General features: G+C 40.8%; 1 protein-coding gene across 1 annotated transcript in view; it reads right to left on the reverse strand.

Moving 5' to 3' along the window:
• CDH2 (cadherin 2) overlaps window positions 1–10,250 on the reverse strand; it is a 212,161-nt gene extending 201,911 nt beyond the window's left edge. The window contains exon 1 of the mRNA XM_004742872.3: window positions 10,080–10,250. Coding sequence (XP_004742929.1) covers window positions 10,080–10,139 — 60 coding nt within the window. The 5' untranslated portion in view covers window positions 10,140–10,250. The remainder of the gene's footprint in view (window positions 1–10,079) is intronic.
• Between the last annotated feature and the right edge of the window lie 9,285 nt (window positions 10,251–19,535).

Below are 19,535 nucleotides of genomic sequence, written 5' to 3' on the forward strand. Positions count from 1 at the left end.
TATCAATAAGCTAAGGCCTGGCAAAAAGTACAATCCCTTAAATACTGAAAAATGAAGTCCACACGTGTAAGAACATTAAAATATATATATATATTAGAGCTGCCTTGAAGCACACAAATCTTTGGTGGGCTGGAATCTGAGTCCTCAGTCCTCCTCATCACCATGCATGGAATCCTCCACCAAGAATCTGGTTCTACTACACAACCACAGAGAATGGCGAGAAAAGGCTTCTAGAAAGAAAGATCTTGGGACAAATATGGCACTCTGCATCCTTCATGGCAACCTTTCAGATCTTTAAAAAACCTACACAAACACGAAAGAGGGTCAACTATTCCCAAAGATGCACTGAACAGCTGGAAAACTAGCAGTTTATGGCATTATAACCCTCCATTTAACCTTTTTTTAAATTAAAATTAAATCTGGGTAAGACCTCTTGGAGAAGTGGGTCACCAGTAAGCTCAGAGAAGGTATTAAGAAGCATCACGGAAAAGATTAGAATCTGTTAACACACAAACCTGCTGCTTGAAGAACTCAGATCAAAAAGACATTTAGTTCTTTGCTTCTATCCTCCTTCTGAAAGAGGCTATAAACTACAGTCTAAATGTTTTTGGCTTGTGGTTAAACAATACTGCCAAATTAAAAGAAAGAAAAGAAGAAAAGAAAAGAAGAAAAGAAATTATACAGAAGAAAAAATCTGAGTAGGAAAACCCACAGAAGGTGTTTCATGGCTTGACCAACGACAGGCAAGCAAATTTTAGCTGCAATGAATCACTCCATTCTTTTTCTTTTTTAAAAAAGAACTTCCTTAAATTCCTGGATATTTCTATGACATCCATGAAGCTTTCCTAATTTCTGACTATTAAAACACATATGACACAAACATATGGACATTTCTAGAATTGAGTGGAAGATGCCAGACACAAAAGGGAATATACTATAGGGTTTCATAAAGTACAAAGACTCCATAATATAAGCAAAAGTAATAGATGTTCCCAGAAGTAAAGTAAATGCTCAGCATGTGAGGACAGTTAAAATTGGAGGAGGGTAACCCACGAGGGGCTGTTGAAGCTGTGTCTTGACTGGGAGCTGACTCAACAGTATGTTCAATTTATGAACATTCAACAGGCTCTCCACTTACATGTGCACTTTCCTGTATGCATTTGATAGTTCCATAAAGTGTGAGTGTGTATGTTGGGGTGTGGATCAACTCTGCATTTTGAATTCCCTAAAGTCCAATTTGGAGAAGCCAAACATTAGAAACTAATTTTGAGCATGTCACCACCAAATGGACTCCACTGGGGGGGAGGGGAGCCAAAGGAGGTGTAAAAGGTTAATATTTTGGCCACACAAAACACATTTTTTTCTTTATTTACTGGACCAGAAAGCCGTAAAGAATGAACTTCAGACTTTGAACTGTTGCGTTAACCATTTAAGACAACAAAAGAAAAAAAAAAATTAAAGTCCTCACAGTCTCTAGTTTATGACAGATTTATGTTAAGCAGAGGGAGTGGATTATATCCCCATTAAACTTAGTAAAATTAATGACTTTTTAGTCATTTATTTCAGAGTTCACTTAACAGCTTCCCAATGAACCAAGAAACATTTTATTGGAGATTATGGTCAAGCCAACTGAATCCGCCCAGTTACAACAGGTCAAATTACAAGCAAAACAGTTCTAGGCTTTCTCCTTGGCAAAACAAGGATTTGCCAGAAAACACTGTCCCTCCACAAAGCATTCGTGTGAATCTGCTTTACTAGTTCCTTTTGAGATGTGGACATATAATTTCATTTTGGGAGAAAGTAATTCCCATGATTCAAACGTGGAAAATGCGCCACTAAACATATTTCAAAATTCGGTGATTTAGTCTCTTGAATTTATTTTCACAGGAAAGAAGCTGAAAAAACAGTATCAAAAAAAGAAAAATAAAAACATGCATAGCCTGAGGGCTTCTAGGTTCTTAGGAAGTATCAAAAGTTCTAAGAATTTGTGCAAAAAAATTATTTTTGAGAACTTATCAGCATGTTATTTATTGATCGAGACAATCTGAAGAACATTATAAAATGGATTACGAATCATCTCCCCACAATATTTTCTCCTTTCTCTAAGAGAACATATTTTAAAAATGAGTGATAATCCTAACCAAGATTTACATTTTGGCTTCAGAAGCCAAAATAATTCAAAGTATTTAAGGTCAAATTAATAGAAAATATAACTCAGAAGCTCACTACTTAAAAAAAAAATCTTATCAACTCAGTAAAGAGGAACTGAAATTCCTCTCTAATGCGATATTCATTCCTTGAGTACAATTTTATTGAAAGAGTCCCCAGTCTGCAGACGAAGGATGAAAAACATGTGCTTTGTAGTCAGGCTCAATCTACTCTAACAGATACCATTCACTCTGGATTCTCAGAAAAACTACTCAAACTGAGTTCCACTTTCATCATCTCTAAAATGGGAATTTTATTTCACAGGGTTATGGATAATTAACTGGGATAACATAATTGTTCTCTTCACTGAAATTAAAAAATATGTTATTGTAAAGGTTTAGTACTACCAGACATTAGTTAAAAAAAAAAAAAAAAATTCAGAGAGGTGGCAGCAAATATTAAAGTTTTAACAATTTTCTCTGGTGTATGTGCTTTTCTGAGTTACATGAATGACCTACTGAGAATTAATAAAAATAAAATAAATTGGGAGATGTCCTAAAACTGCATATGAGGAAAAAAACCTGAAGGGCCAGGCTTACAACCGTTACTGAAAGCAGTAACAGAAAAGTTCAATATTTCGGAGCACCTGGCTTAGTTCAGTAAGTAGTATGTGTGACGCTTGACTTTGGGGTCCTCCATTTGAGCCTTATGTTGGGTATAGAGACTAGCTAAATAATTAAACAAACAGACTTTTTAAAAAAGATTTCAATATTTAATGTAACAGAAGAAAGCTGAATAAACACAAAATTTATTTTAATACTGAGGGGAAAATGGCCATTTCACATTTCCATTTCCAGTAATTTCTGGAATAATATACTAAGACATAGCCCTTCAATTAAGTTTTTTGTTTTTTTTTTAACAAATTCCTTTAACTAATCTACTGACACATTAAATAATATATCAGAATGGGGGAGAGGGAATCTGGATACAAATATTTTCAATTATGATGGTCAAGTAAGCAATTATTTTTAAATTAACACAAAAACCAATATTAAAACTAAAAATATATAAATACTCTATGGTAAAGTAAATTTTTAAGTTAACATAAAAACCAGTATTAAAATTACAATCATAATATATTATTACTCCAGCACTTATTTATTTTTGTTATATGAAGGTATATTTTGTCAAAGAAAATCAAAGAACGGATCATGGATCAAGCATGTCTCCAAGCACATCTCTATATGATTGTCATATTATATTTATAATAGCACTTCCTTTTAAGTAGTTCAAGCTGTTTTAAAGGCATTATACAATTAATTTTCCAATGCTACTTGGGAAAAACCCAAGTTAAACGGTTTATTTAATCAAGGCAGTAGACCAGAACATCTGATTTCCATATTCAATATTCTTCTGTACCTTATGTTCTAGATAGTAGTAATAAGGTGTTTAGACTGCACTTTTGCCACCAGAAATAGAAGGAAAAATTAAATATTCAAAGGAATGTAAGAGATATCACAATTGTTTAATGAACTAATGTAATCCCTCAGGCACAAATAACTCAGCAAAGTATGGTCATTTTATGATGCAATATGGAACCGATTCTATTATTTAACTACCCAATCTTCTTTAGGCCTAGTTGTAGCTTAGCCTGATATAGGTTGTTCTCAACACAACGTTAGGATGTTCTATCTACTGTTACTTTAAGTCATCTTCATCCTATTTCTACATTGTTTGATCTTCTATTCTATCATTATAGCTTCTACTACGGTCTTCATCCAATTTCTCCTCATTTGGAAGCCCTGAAGTCCCACTGGTCATATCCGCTGTCCCTCTCTGATGCATTTCTAGGTACGTGACTGTGCCAAACATTTGGTGGTTTAACAATCACTTTCTTGATCTGGAACTAGAACTAAAATGCTTTACTCCACACAGTAAGGGCTCTCAAATCTGCATGCATATTACACATGATTTATTAAATCAATTTCTACTAATGACATTCAGAGTTCAACTAATCCAATCCTTTGTAATTACAAGTATTTTAATACATATCGTTATACATGCATGCAAACATATGATGTATGCATCATGGATTTATACATTATGACTATACACACATCATGATTTATACATCATGAATACCCACATATCTGTAGAAAAATAACTTGCTAGGTCAATGGGCTATATTTTTAGTGTTCACCCATATCACTCAATTCAAAGGTTCTTGTGGAAGCCGTCTCCTTTCAAAGAAACACTGAAGTATAAAAGGAATAATTTTTATTCTTAGTAGTATCATATTCCCCTTTCTTTAAGTCTAACCCCCCAAAATAGTTTACTTTTAGTGGTAAAAGAAGCACTGCCAATGAAAAAAAATATTTTAAAAGTCAAGCATATAAAAAATACAGATGACTTCTAACCTACCATATATAATAAACTATTGTTGATGACCTTCAAAGTGATATTCTACCACTCTGAGTATGTGGAAATCTTTGCATTTCAGTTTAAAAATTAAAATCATTCCAAAGTCTTTGAAAAGGAGTCATCTGGGGGATTTTTTTAAAGAGCCCCAGGAGTCCCAGAACTGGAAAGTGCCTTAAAGATCAACTAACCCAACCAGGCCCAGTATTTTACTGTTGAGGAAAATGAGGTCATGAGAGTTTAAGGGCATAAACTACATCTGGACTAGATTAGAACCCCAGGTTCTTCCTGCCCTTGACACTAGCTCTTGCCCTTGACACTATGTAACATCAGCTCATTTGCACAGAACAAAATTACTACACCCTTGGTACCCAAATCACCTTGACGGCAAACACAAATTGTGATAAATGTTACAGGAGATAGCAACCTTCAACATCGGTTAGATAACAACCCTCAACATACATGTTGTACATACACACACACACACACACACACACCAAGGTCTTGTGGACTTCTCTAAGTACAAGGGAGGCTCAGACAAGGAAGTGCACTGAGTATGAGAGAATGACCAAAAATAAGAACTGAGAAGCATTTATTTATAACCCAAATTTTCCTTTCAAAAACTCTGTTGTAACACAAATCATAATCTTTAAATCCAAATATGTTAAAAGGTCCTATTTAGCTCCGGAATTCACCTTCTTTGACTTTAAAGACATCCCTCTATCGAGGCAGAAGATACAGCTCTAACTAAAACATTCATCTGTATATACCTCTTCCTTGGAATGAATAGGGTTGTTTAATTAAAACTGATCTACATTTAGTTAAAAACACAAAGACTAGCATCTGTTCAAATTAACTGATATAATTTGCTATAAAATTAAAACAAAAATAACTTTTTGGTAGGAAAAGATAGAAATGTGAAGCATAATGATCTGTTGATACAAATTACATTTCAACTTACAGTTCTTAACCCAACTTGAAAATGCTTAGGTTTTTAGAGGGTATACTAATGGCAGATATGAAATACTCAACAAAACCCAAACTCCAAATCTATCATATTTTTTAAATGGTTGATAAAATTCACCACCAGTCTGTGCAGTGCTTAAACTTGATTACTTTTTGTATTTGAGCCAAAAGAACAAATTTGAATAATGTTAACTTGTGCAAAACGGTAGAGTATATACACAAACACTACATTTCTTAAATTACATCTAGGATTTTTCTTTAAAAATCACTCTTCTAACTTAAGAATATCCCTTTGAAAACGGAATGGGGATTTGAGTTACTTAGGATTTTTTTAAAGGCATTTTAAAGAAAGATTAACTGTTGCTTTAAGTCTTGACATTTCCTGATTAATAACCTAAAGCTTAATGAGGCACAACAGATTTAAGAATTGAAAATTTTTAATGAAAAGGGAAATTAAGGACAGTTTGGTGCAATACACTGTCACCAAAATAATCTGTTCCAGGAAGACTTTAGTCTCTTTATGAAAAGAAAATACAATCTAAAAAGAACTACCTCTTAAAATCTGAACTTTTAGAAGAAGGTCAGAGCAGACTTCAGGAACGTTTGAAAGTCAAAAAGTACAACCTGTACATAAATTCTGAATTTGCAATTGGGGCTTAAAAAATTATATAGAGAGATGGATATAAATTATCTATCTATATCTCCATGCATATATATATTTAAAATGTGTCCATAAAATATTTTAGAATGCACAAATTATTATTTTTCAAATCACCCCTAAGATGCTTGCATTGCACCACCTATGAGTAATGACCACATACCACAAGATAAGAAAAGGGCAAAGTTATGAATAACTAGGGCCACTAAGTAGAATAAACTGTGAATACCAACTATGTTGATTCTCCTTACTCTCACAATAAGTTGTTACAAGACACATGAAAATCAAGTAAACATTGAGAATAAATATGCTTTATATCTAACATGATTACTGCGTACTAGATTTCCCACATCCTAAAAAAAAAAAAAAAAAAGCTTCTTCTTCTATGTTTCATGTATTGAATATTAATCCTTTCTAAGTGTTTACACCTAACAGATGAAAATCACGTATGGTTTATGCCATCTATTTTCAGTCTTCCTCACCAAGGGTTGAAAGCAGGACCTATGTGATAAGACTAAGAATCCAGAGTATCTATAAACATTAAGGTGATGTCCTTGATGCTTCATAACCCATACAAGTATATTTGAATTGGAACAGTGGAACGATGCATTAAAGTGTGAACTAGTAAAACAAAGCAGGTTTCTAGTCTAGTAATTACTGGGTAGGGTTTAAAAGTAAAATTGATTTTTTTTCTTCTCTTTATTATTATTATTATTATTATTTTGGCCTGATGATAAATCTCTTAAAGTCTTTGAAAGTCACTTGTATAATTTAAAAGGAAAGTTTGTCCTAACTTTGTGATATCCTTTGACCCCTGAAATTTAATGGTTAAATTTGACTTTTTTGTTTTTAGTGCAAAAGAAAATGCTAATGCCCTAAGTTAAAATGAGGAAGAATTAGAGAAAATCTTAAAGCTGAATATCATAATGTGCAAAATTCACTAGGATTGTGTAAATATAAGGTAACAGAACTAAACTAATAAGGAATCTCTCAAAGTAAAAATAAAAGTGTTCAAAGTATAACAAGGAACACTTCAGTTAACACATAAATGCATAAAGTCCTATTGAATATTTGTTCTTCTTTAATCGGTCTGAAAAAATAAGGCTGCTCTGATCTATACTAATAACCTATTCATCCTCTTTCCTAAAACTCTTGTCTTCTTCGTCTGACCTTAAAAAAAAAAAAAAAAAAAGGCTTGAATAGCAGATGACTGCAGAGGGGCCATTTTCACCTTGCAGATAGATCTTTGTTATTCTGGTGTGTAAAGCAGGCCATTAGCACGAAGTCATTTCTAATCTCAGTTGTACAATCCACATGGCGCATTTAACCCTAAAACTCATGTTGCATAAACCACTGTTCTTTCACTCCTAATGACCTTGCAAATCATTCAATGTGATGGCTTAACTTGCACCCAGGAATCAGGAAACCGCTAAATAACTTGCTGACAAAGTTATAATTTCCCTTTTCCTGAGGGTTTACAAATGTCAACATGACATCTGTCTACAAGAAACTGAGAAAGAACATGGGATGGTAAAGATAAGCGCATTTTTTTTTAATGCTTTAGGAAATGACTTAGAAAGTTCATACCTGACTTCAAGGCAGATGACTAAGAGAAAATGAGACTGCTCCAGTGGTACCACACTTAGTCCCACGATATGAATGACCAACAAATGTCTCCTCCTGTCCTAACTTCATTGCAGTTTTCAATTAAAACTTACTTTCAGATCAAAAAGTTAGTGAACATAATACCATCTACCGCTGGTTTCACACTGAAAATTTATGAAAAGTTGTTTGTGAATCAGTAAAACCACTCAAGGATGTTCAAAATTAATGTTCTTAAAATATGATTTTTTTATCAATGGCATTTTCTTTGTTGAAAAAAAAGTAAAATATCTGATGTCCATAGAATTCTTGAGTTTATCTTGCCCTCCCCCTAACTTCAAACCACTGAAGTAGCATTTTTTTTTCCTTCCTTTCCCTTCAGCCTAACCCCTTTAGTAAACCCTATTTGAAAAGAAGAAACAATAAATGAAGTGACAGGAGGTGAGAGAATGAGGACTGCGCACTCCAAGAATAAAGGGCGGTTTTATAACAGGAGATACTTTTGTTAGTAAGTGATTGACGGGTCTCCTCCCCCAGTTAGAAGAAATTCCATCCACTTCTCAAAACTGCAGAGACCAAAAAACGTCTAGTCTAATAGTTCAGAAACCCCAGAGTCAGGAGAGCCGAAGGGGGCGGACTGGCGAGTGGGGGAAGGGGAGAGAGACCAGCAGGAGACGAAAGAACAAAAGGAGAAACCCAAGAAAGGAGAAAAGACGGGACCCGGGCAGCCACGGAGTCAGGGAGAGAGAGCGAGAGCTTGAAAGCGGGAGAGCACGACCTGGGGGGAGAGAGCGCGGAGCTGGGCAGGGCGCGCCGCTCCACGGCGCACCATGGACAGGGCTCCAGCGGCCTCTTGCCCACATCCCTCTAGGGGGCGGCGGGAGAAAGAGCGAGACCGCGGGCGCCGACCCCGTCCCGCCCCCGGCGCCCGCAGTCCCCCACCCCACCCGCCGCGGCCGGAGCGCGTCAGGCCCTGACCCGTGAAGACCACGGAGGGGGGCGATCCGCACCATCTGTCCCAGCCCGGGCCACCACCGACGCAGCGGCACTTCCGAGCCGCGCCCGCACTTTTCAGAGCTGCCACCCGCCGGCCACCCCCAGCTGCAAGGATGAGCAGGGGGCCCCTTGGGCGGATTCCCCCGGAGACCCTGACCTGCATTCAGGGCGGACACGCCCTCTCCTGGAGCCGATTTGGAACCCCATCGTCTGCGGGGGCCCATTCAGAAGCCCCCCCCCCAGGCCCCCGCTCTGCCCCAGCTCGGCGCGGAGGTTGCAGCTGAGCAGCGCAGCGTCGCTTCCCGGGACCCCGTGGGCAGCCGGGAGGGCCCTCGGCATGTCCTCCAGCCGGACGCCACGGGAAAGTTGGGCGGTCAGCCGGGCTGGGGGCCGGTGGCGCGGAGTGGCTAGGAGCCTGCGACCTGCCTGGAGCAGGTGCTTCCTGCCGCGGAAAAGCCTCCTAGTACCGATTCCATGAAGAGGCTGTCTGGCGCTCTCCCGAAGGCGTGAAAAGTGCGGAGGCTCCTCGCGAAGGCGTCCCTGAGGACGCACGCAGGGGAGAGAGAGAGGACAGAGGGAGAGAAATAATAGCCGAGTAACGGAACTTCTCCCCGCCCGCCAGGATAAGGGGCGTGCGGGGCAGGGGCTGGGTGCGGAGACCCCGGCCCGCAGACACTCTTCGGGGCAGGGGGACGAGGTTTTCTTCAAGGTGGGACCGAGACAGAATACAGGGAGGACAAGAGAACAAGAAAGAGAAAGCAACTCTGGGCTGGGGTAAAGACAATAGGACAGTGGAGCCCTCGGGCACCGGGAGGCGCGCGGGTGCCAGGGTGGGGTGGGGTGGAGGCACGTCCCGTAACTAAGACACCAGAGTGAGAATTCCTACTGCAAACTCGCGACCCATCCCTGCGGAAATAAACAAAAAAATTGGAGCAAAGTGCAAAGCGAGGAGCGAGAAGCGTAGAAAACTGCAAAACCTGGGAGCTATCCTGCCTCACCCTTCTGCTGCCTGGAGATACCCCCTACAAGCTCGCCTGGCCCGGAAGGAAGAACAGAGGGGGCCGACGATCGGTCCCTTCGGGACGGAGCGGCGCGGGAAGACCAGCCGGCCCGGCCGACCCTGTCCCTGCGCCCGGCCCGAGCCTCGTGCCTGCGCAGCTCCCGACCGCGCGGTGCGGCACCTCCCTTCCCGGGTGCGCAGCCTGGCCCCGCAGCGGCGCGGGGAACAAAGGGACCCGGCGCCGCCCGCCCCACCCCGCCCGCGGCCCGGCCCGCGGAGACGGCCGCGTACCTGAAGCAGGGCCGCCAGAAGCGGCAGCAGGGTCCGCGACGCTCCCACTATCCGGCACATGGAGGCGGAGAGGGGCCGAGCGAGGAGCCGGAGGCGGCGGCGGCGGCAGCAGCAGCGGCAGCACCAACAGCGGCGCGGAGAGACGGCTCCAGGCAGTTTCCACCCCCTTCCCTTCCCCTCCCCACCCCACCCCCTTCACCGCTGCTCTCCTCTCCCCGCCAATGGAGAGCGAGCTGATGACAAATAGCGGGCCGCGGAGTCCGCGGGACTCGCACCAGGAGTAATAAAACAGACCGAGAGATCAAGGAGCTGGGGAGGGGGCGGGGGAGAGAGCAGGCGTGCGTGTGAGGGTGTGAGAGAGAGAGGGAGAAAGAGAGAGAAAGAGAGAGTGTGTGTGTGCGTGTGTGTAGGCGGCCGCGGTGGCAGCGCAGGCGGCTAGGCTCCGGCCCTAAAGCGCAGCGGAAGCCGGGAGGGATGCAGGCGGCGGGGACCTTGGCCGGGGTAGGATGCGGAGGTGGAAGTGGAGCGGCCGGCGCTCCCGAGGAGCTCCGCCACGCGAGGTTTCGGGCTCCTGGCTTTGCTTCCTCTGGGTCCCCTCTCCAGGGCCGCTCTGCAAGACGAAGATGCCGAAGAGAGCGCCGCGGGGAGGGCGCTCCGGGCCGAGCGCGCTGCGCCCACAAAGGGCAGCAGTCCCGCCGGCCGGCGCCTCCGCTGCGTGGGGGCTGAGGGCAGCTTTCCGGCTCCCCTTTCCGGCCCCCTGGGGACTTGGAGACTGTTCTCCGGCCTCGGCCGCGCGGGGGTGAGGCCGGGGCCGGCGCGGCCGCTACTGCCGCGGCTCCGTCCCGCGCAGCTGCCGCCGCGGCCGCCCCTGCTGCTTGCGCGCCGGCACCCGCCTGCCGGTCCTTGCCCGGCGCCGCTCACTCGCGCGCGCCGCCCCACCCCCTGTCGCCGCCGCCGCCGCCCGCGCACCCCGCTCGGCCTCCGCGAGCGCGACCGACGCGAGCCGCAGCCGCCGCCGCCACTCTCCCCGCGCTCGCCGCACGCGCTGCCAGGCTGCGCGGCCCTCTCTCCTCTCCTCTCCCTCTCGCCGCCGCCGCCGCCGCCGCCGCCCTCACCCCCGCCTCCCTCCTCCGCCGAGCTTCCCCGCCCGCGTCGTGACCAATCGGAGGCCACCGAGCTGCGGCGGTAGCCGGCCAGATCCACGGCAGCCGCCCGCCCCCGCCCACCCCCAAGCACCCCGTTTTTGCTGCAGCCCGCGGGGGGTCGCCCGAGGGAAGTCTGGGGTGCGCGGAGCACCGCCCCGGCAGGTGGAGGGGCTGCGGGCAAATAAAATAACTTGCCCGGGAACTTGATGGTTGGCAGGTTCCTGGTTGGACCGCGATGGGGAATCAGAGATTAGGAAAGGGGAGAATGTCTCCTAGGTAGCCTAACACACGCTATTTCTGTTTTCTCGTTTTTTTCGAGATAGATTATTTTTCCTGGTAGGGGCAGACACAGCACACTGGCGACGCCGGCAGAGCCCATCCTGGCCATTGTTGTCTGAGGTGCTTGCCTTGAGCCACCTGCGGGCCGGGGAGGGCGGAGGCCGCGGTTTCTCTCTGGCGCTCGTACTTCTCCCACCTTTGCGAATGTGCTGGAACAGCCCAAGTTTTGTGTTTCTTGTTTCCTTTTCTTTTGTTTCCTCTGAGAGTTTGAGTGCGTGTTATTTTATGTGAAGTCTCCCGTTTTCTATTTCTAACTCGTGAGCATACTGTTCACAATTTTTAACACACAGTTTCAGGGAATTTGACTTCTTCCCTACACCACCTCCAACAAAATCAACAAAGAAAAACAGAAAAGAAAGAAAAAGAGAGGGGGTAAACAACCTAAAAGCCAGAACTCGCTGTGAAAATAGGATTACCTAAAAGAGAAAATGACTGATAGTTCACAGTAGAGGACATTTGCTTCCTTTACTTAAGGCATGAACTTGGAGTGGTTCACAAAAAGTGAGAGACTTTACAAGTTTGGGTCACAAGCATTTGTGGAATAGAGGGAGGGGTGAGGAGTAATTGATTTTGGCTACATAATACATTTTTCCAGAATTTATTTATTTTTATTATTTATTTATTTATTTATTTTTATTTTTTTAGGTTTTACAGGTAAATGAAAACACCGGTTCTTATTTAAGCGTTTCCACACTCTGGAGGTCTTGGAAATTCGTTGCAGTTAATGAACATTATTCTACTTTGGGTAACTGAAGTACTAACTGTCAGCTAACTAATTTCTTTGACATGAGTGATGCAGCTTTTAATAATGTACTATTGCTGGCTAGGCTTTTAAAAATTTAATATTCATAGGGAGGCTTATTCAATTTTAATTAAAACATAATATTGTAGGCCATTTTTAAAGTGAATCTCAAAAATAATTCCCGGATTTTCTTCTCAAAAAGAATACAGAAGGTCATGTTAATTAAATTTAGGGATAAAAGGCTTGGCTTGTTTTTTTCTTTTTTTCTTCTTTGTTAAATATTATTGTCACACTATTGCTAATCTGCCTAAAAGTTCTTGCAATAAGGTATTGATAAATTCCACTTTCCAGGAGCCATGCATAATAGTAAAACATTCAGTAGGAAGATGGAGATATTGTTTGTCTTATTACCAAGTAGCGTTTGTAGATCCCATCTCCAGAATTAAGCTGTGATCCTGGACATGAGACCTTAGTTTATATCCTCCCCACTCCCAGCAGTAGCCATTGATGTTTATTGCCATTCTGATTAATTTAAAGTTAGAGGAGATTTCAGCATGAGTAACTCTATTGCTTGTTAGTATTATTTGCAAGAAGCTTTAAACATCATGCCCCTTATAAATTAAACTCTTATTATGACTTCAAAATCTGTTTTGGAATGCCTGTTAGCTAACTAATTCTCTGATTCCAATAGGTTTTGATCATACAGATAAGAACTTGCTGCATTTTTTTCTTTTTTTAAATTTGGTCCAACTTGTGTGCCTCTCATTTTTCAATGGTTGTGAATTGCTTTGGAAACTTGCCTGAGATTAACTTGACCACGTGGTCAGCCACATCTTGCTAATCAGCCTTTTATCACAAGAAGGAATAGCCTAGTCAAAAATCATGTTATTGGAGACTTTGTGCATCTATTTGATGTTAATAAAATTAGACCCAGTGTTGACTTTGGCATCATAGTTAAAATAATCTAATGGGGCCATTCATTTCTCTGGGCAAATGGTGACCAAACTCTTGGATTTTTAGCCTCGAATCACAACATTGTCAGTCAGAAGATTAACTTTCCATCAGCCTGCAGAGCTCCAGGGCTGCAGGGGAGTTTGGCAGTAACCCAGGGAAACAGCCAGGTGGTAGGGAAAGGGGAAGAAGACAAGAAAAAAATAAAAATTAAAGCTAGGCTCGTACACTGAAAAATCTGTATAATCCTTTTGATTTCTGGCCCGTGGGCTGCTGCTGATTTGCTAAAGAGGTCTGCAAATAAGTGTGTGCACCAAGCATTGTGGACACATGAGTAAACGACGTGTCCTGCACACATAGGTGGTTTTCACAAGTATATAGATACCATGATGATTCATTTTTAAAAATTTGTTTCAAAGTAAAATCATAACAATTTTTTGTGTGTGTTGGTGCATTTTCTCAAAGAGGAGATGCTAAACCTACAAATACATCATTCGAGTATTTGTATGAAAGTGTCCTCATTTTGAAAACAAATGACAAATAGTAGTAGTCTATCTGTCACACCCCCACCTGCAACCTCCCCTCTCTGCCCATACCACACAGCTCCCAGGCTTCCAGAGTGACACCAGACTTGTCTTTACCCTATTCCTGGATTTTTCCTCCTTCTCTCCGAACCCCCTGGCAAGCTGGGATTGTCCCTTCTTCCTTAGGAAGTGGTCCTCACACTGCAAGTTTCTCCCCAGTTAGCTTTAAGGGTATTAAAGCTGACCTTCCCTGGGTTATACCCCAGGTTATAGAGTGATGGAATGTTCTAAATTAAAGTTAAAGATGATCTGTGCAACCCCCTTATTTTCTAGGAGCACTGAAGCTTAAAGAGGTACACAAGGCTACCCGCTGGCAAGCAGGGAATCCTGATGAGACACGGGCTTTCTTACTCCCAGTCCTATCTAGGCTCTTTACATTAAAGTGTCCCTTTTAACTTTAGAAAAATCAATGATATGGAATAAAAGGAAAGTTTAACAACAACAATAACAACAACAAAAAAAAAAAAAAAGGGAAAGGAAGGAAGGAAGGGAGAAACAGAAAGTTTAATAAGACTGGGCATTTTTCCACTATTTCTCTTAGCTATTTTGTTCTCTGCAGTATAAGTAACATAGGGCCCATAACTGCTTTTCTCCCTACAGGTCTCTGTTTCCATGTGCCATTTTTAGTGTGGTCATCTCACTGTATTTAGTGTGATTCAAAATTAGTTGTCTCAAAATTCATATATTTTCTCTCTTTTTTTCAGAATTTATTTATCTATTTAGACCAAGAGATAGAGAGACTGGGGCGAGGAACAGAGGGAGAAGGTGAGAGAAAATCTCAAGCAAGATCCACCCTGAGCATGGAGCTCAATGCGGGGGGTGGAGGGCCTGGGGGTGGGGGTGGGTGGCTCTCTATCCCAGGACCCTGAGATCATGACCCGAGCTGAAATCAAGAGTCGGACTATCAACTGACTGAAACACCCAGGCACTCCATCAAGATTCCTATTTTTTATACAATCTGGCTGCTGAGTACAAATCAGCCCTTCATTTGGTACTCAACCAGAGAAGTCATCATCTGTTCCAATATTAGAAGAAAAACTTGGGTTAAATCTACTCTTGTTTGGAGATATTATTTACCTTGCTTTCTGTCTTTCCTTTTTAAAAAATGTATGTATATATGTATGTATGTATGTTTTTTTTAAGTATTTGAAAATCCAACTTAATGTTTCCATGGAAAATATAACCATGTAAGTAACTTGGACTACTTATGGTCACGTAAGTGAATAAAGGAGTTGTGCATTTCCATGACCAGGGAGGTAATTTACAAGCAGCCTTTATATTACAAGAAACACCCCTCCCCTTGCCCCCCCCCAAACAATCCCTTTCTGGAAGCTAGAAGGGTATAATAAACAGAGTATGGATTTGAATTCAGGTGGACCTAACTATGAACTTGGGTGGGTTTCTCAACATTTCTAAGGCTCCTTTTCATTATCTCTAAAATGTGAATAATAGATCGGTATTTCTTAAGAAAGCTTGATATGAGCAGAGTGGAACACGGTAGGGACTTGGCATTTTATCTATATGTGTATTAAATATTCTTACTTCCACTGAGGATTTGGAGTAGAGTTGCTGAGGAATCTCAGTGAATGCTCCTCTCACCTCCTCCAGTATTATCTGAAATTAAAACAAATAAGGCTTTGAATCAGAGTTTTATTTGGGAGTCATGAATTTTACAGAGGGACACAAAATCTCTATCATAAGCAGTAATGGCTGAATAAATATTCTACAGACTGACAAAAATAATAAATATTTGGTGGTGTTACAAGCTGCATAAAAACATCTGAGTATATGAAGTATTAGTAGGAAATGATCTTCAATATTAATGTATTGATTTTACATAAGAAAACAAATTCATTTTGGCATTATCTCATAAACTGATAATAGCAAGATCAGGACTAAGACTTACTTTGCTTAGAATCTTTCTCCAGTAAACCTGACTTCTGTCATTTCTCAAACCACTCTCTATGTGTTCCCAGAGTCAAGATTTCATAGCTGATTTCAGAGTCCTGCTTGAGCATCAGTTGTATTTAAGAAAATATAATTTGCATGATCAAGAAATCTATCATATATGGAAAGCATGGATGTTTATGGGATAACAGCAGCACTTTGGATTACTTAAGAATCAGAAGGCCTATTTCTCAAGATAAACGTATCTTCAGAAAATAAAACAAATCATGTTGAAGACTTTGGTAACATTAGCTGTGCCAAACTTTTGCCCTTGTGTTCTTTTAAAAGCAAAGATCTGCCTTCCGGAAGGTTCTGAAATACAACTGTCAGTGTTTAGAGGATACTAAAACATATTTAATATCTGAGCTTCTACTGACTCTGTGCCCTTTCCTCCAGTGAAATTGTAGGCAGTTGATAAAGTATTCCCAGGACGCAGGACACCACTGTTCTCCTTCTAGATCTTTGACTGGCTGAATAATCTTAAACACGCTGCTTAATTTCTCTGCATGCATGTTTTCTTACCTGTAGATCCTAAATAATTCCACTTTCCTCACAAAATGCTGAGTAGTCTAACAAAATAATGTCAGTAAAGCCTATTTAGTTCTTTAGAGAAAAGTTGTAGATAAATACAAGGTGTTCTTTAATGCTGTGGATTCATCTCTCATAAAAGGAATGATTATTAGGTACCTAAAATTAAGTCACATTTTAATGATGTGGCATAACCAACAAGCTGCCTTGTGCTTATTAACGCCCCCCCACTTATCCACAGATTTATAACATAACATATTTATCCTTCCATTCCAAAGGCAACACATGCTCTTCCATAGATACATAAGAAAATTATATTCAGTTAAACACATCATAATCACTCATAGATGACTTCTTACATTGCAATACAATCTGGGAAGATACTTGTCCAAGTTTTCCTTTTAAAGAGTGAACGTAAAATAATCAACAACAGTCCCATTTATTACAGCAATTTTAATGTATGTCACTGTGATTCATTTTTTCCATAGTTCAAAAGACCCGAGTGATTATCATAAATAAGCATTTTCTTTCTGGGAGATCTATTATTTTGAATCATCCTTGAGAAGCTCTTTCAAAAATATGTTTGCAGGAGATGGGAATGCTCTCACTTCTAAAGTTGTTAGACCATAATAGCCATGTATTTGCATTCCCAAACTACCTTATCCAAGCTATACGAAACTTCAAACCCTTGGAGGCCTCCTAGCACCTGGGATGTCTTCAGTTGAGGGAAGAGTTCTTTGAGGATTCTGGTCCTCAGGGCTATGAGGGAAGCGATGAACAGCTGGCAGGAACAAATGGGCACAGCTGGACATCAGAAGAAGGAAAAGAACTAAAACAAACCTGAGGTTTGTGTTCTGTAATGAGAGGAGGGGTTCATGACGTGGACAAAATGTTGACTATGGTTAACCCACAGGACTGGGGCAAGGTCATAATCTTAGTAATTGCTCAATATATTTTTTTTCTTTCAGTTTTAGAAGTGAGTCATGCAAAACAGACAAACAAACAAACAAACAACAACAACAGGGAATTTGGACAAGAGCATGGGACAGCCTTTTCCTTTTAGCATCCAGAAGGGTCACACAGCAAGTCAACTGGTAAGTAACAGTCATCCAGGACAGTTCAGTCTGTCCTTTCCCAGAATTTGCACAGCTCTTGATAAGGACAAGTCATCATGAACAGTAAGAAAGTTTCACTCTGCGATGTTTGCTGGTGGGGATATGCGCTGCTATTCCCAATTCTCAAATGTTACTTTAACAAATATTAAAAACCTATTATACTTCAAAAATTCCACCTCTTAAGTTATTTGTGTAAGGTTGGAAATAATATAAAATGGCTTTTTGTAATTATAGACTTTTTTAAAATTGAAAATAAACTCTATCCATATGTTAATGGGATAGTTTAAGCTTTAACTGAAGAAGATGTAGGTTGGCTTCTTTTTCTTATTTTCTGGATATAGAACCTCACAGATTGATCTTTAATTTTCTTATCTTTTTCACTTTTTTCTATGTTCCCTGCCCCCCTACATTCTCTCTCTTTAAAATATGTTTTCTGGGAGATTTCTTCAGCTTTTTCTTCTAGGCTTTCTGTTGAGAATTTGGTCATATTTTTGACTTCCAAGAGTTTTTGGTTGTTCTGTGATAGTTTTTTTTTTTTTTAATAGAAACGTGCTCTTGTTTCATAAATGGAAAAGCTTCTCTTATCTCTTAACATATTGTTTTAAAAGTTTTCTTCTTCAGATTCCCTGAATCATCCTAGTTTACCCTCTGTTGCATTTCTTGCAGTATTTGTTTTTGTCTCTGTTTTTCTTGTCAGAGGCTTTCTTGGGCAAGGGGGTATGTTTAGTACACAGAATTTAACAAGATCCTTCCAGTTTTCCGTAAGACATCCTACTCTGCCTCAGCTTTGCTTGGGGGAAGAGTTCAGAGACCATCTCTAAGACGTCAACAACTTCTTCTCAGAACTTCTTCTAACCGCTGTCCTTTCAACTGGGATAAAATAGGGGTTGTTACTCCACCTCTTGTACCTCAAGGCAGAAGTATATAAACTCCCCAGCTGAGATGGACTCAAGCCACACTGCACTCTGCTGGTGGCTTGACCTTACTTTTCTCTGTCTAGATTGAATCTGTGGCTTAACTCCTTGACAAAGTAAAGATGGAGCCCTCAATGATTATCGGAGGTTAGGTGATTGCTGATACATTTTTCCCTGCTGGAGTTGGTCATCTAAAGATGAGATACATACTCATCAGTCTCCACTGAGACCTGAATCTCTGGAAGCAGCTTAGGACTCCCACTGTGACCCAACCTTTCCTGAAGTTCATGAAAGACACCCCCTGTCATTTGTCATGTTCTGTGGGAAATAGTGTCACCTTCATATATTACCTAGTCCCAATTCATTGTTTTAACACCTGTGGTTTTCAGCTTAAAAAAAAAAATTCAAAATCCTCTATCTTCAACATAATATAAATAATAGTTATGGAAAACCAATTCCAAGTTTGTATCACATCATGTTGAAGCTGTATTGACCCCTGTGTGTTCACTTGTATATGCGCTAGCTAAAACAATCCAGAACAAAGTACTTATCTATATATATGGATAGATTTATATTTCTAATGGACAGTAATGAAATATATATTTACAATATTGGTAATCCAAACCTCAAATTTGGAGTAGTTGAGAAAGAAATACTTTGATAACTAAAGTATCTAGTATAATTATCTTTAACCTTTTTTTTTGATGCTTGCCACACTATATGTACTAAAAAATCCTAGAAAAAACATCTTTCATTGGAATGAAAGAAGACCCCTATAAATATATGTGAGTCAATAGGTGCCCTTACTATACCTTGCCCCAAATATTGTGACAAATTCCTAGTGGGAAAACTCACACTTTCCCTACTAACATTCCTGCTATTGAGAATCACTGATTGAATATTTAATTCCTCTTCCCTTACACTTAGTATAAACGTTCTCTCATTCATTTTTAGTCTTATGAGGTTGGATTTTATCATCTTGTTATTCAACAATGTGCCATCACTTCACCTCATAGGGATTAACAAAGATTTTATACACAGGATAATTTCAAGCTTGGAGTTAAAAGGGATACATTTAACAGATGTGTAGAAACTATTCACCATTGCACCAGAAGTTATAGTTCCCAAGAATTTCTCAAAAATTTATCTCTTCTGTTAAAAATATCCAGTGTATCTTATAGTAAAATTGAG

The sequence above is a fragment of the Mustela putorius genome, unplaced genomic scaffold (genome assembly GCF_011764305.1).
Source record: "Mustela putorius furo isolate JIRA1106 unplaced genomic scaffold, ASM1176430v1.1 tig00003858_pilon_pilon_pilon, whole genome shotgun sequence".
NCBI lineage: Eukaryota > Metazoa > Chordata > Mammalia > Carnivora > Mustelidae > Mustela > Mustela putorius.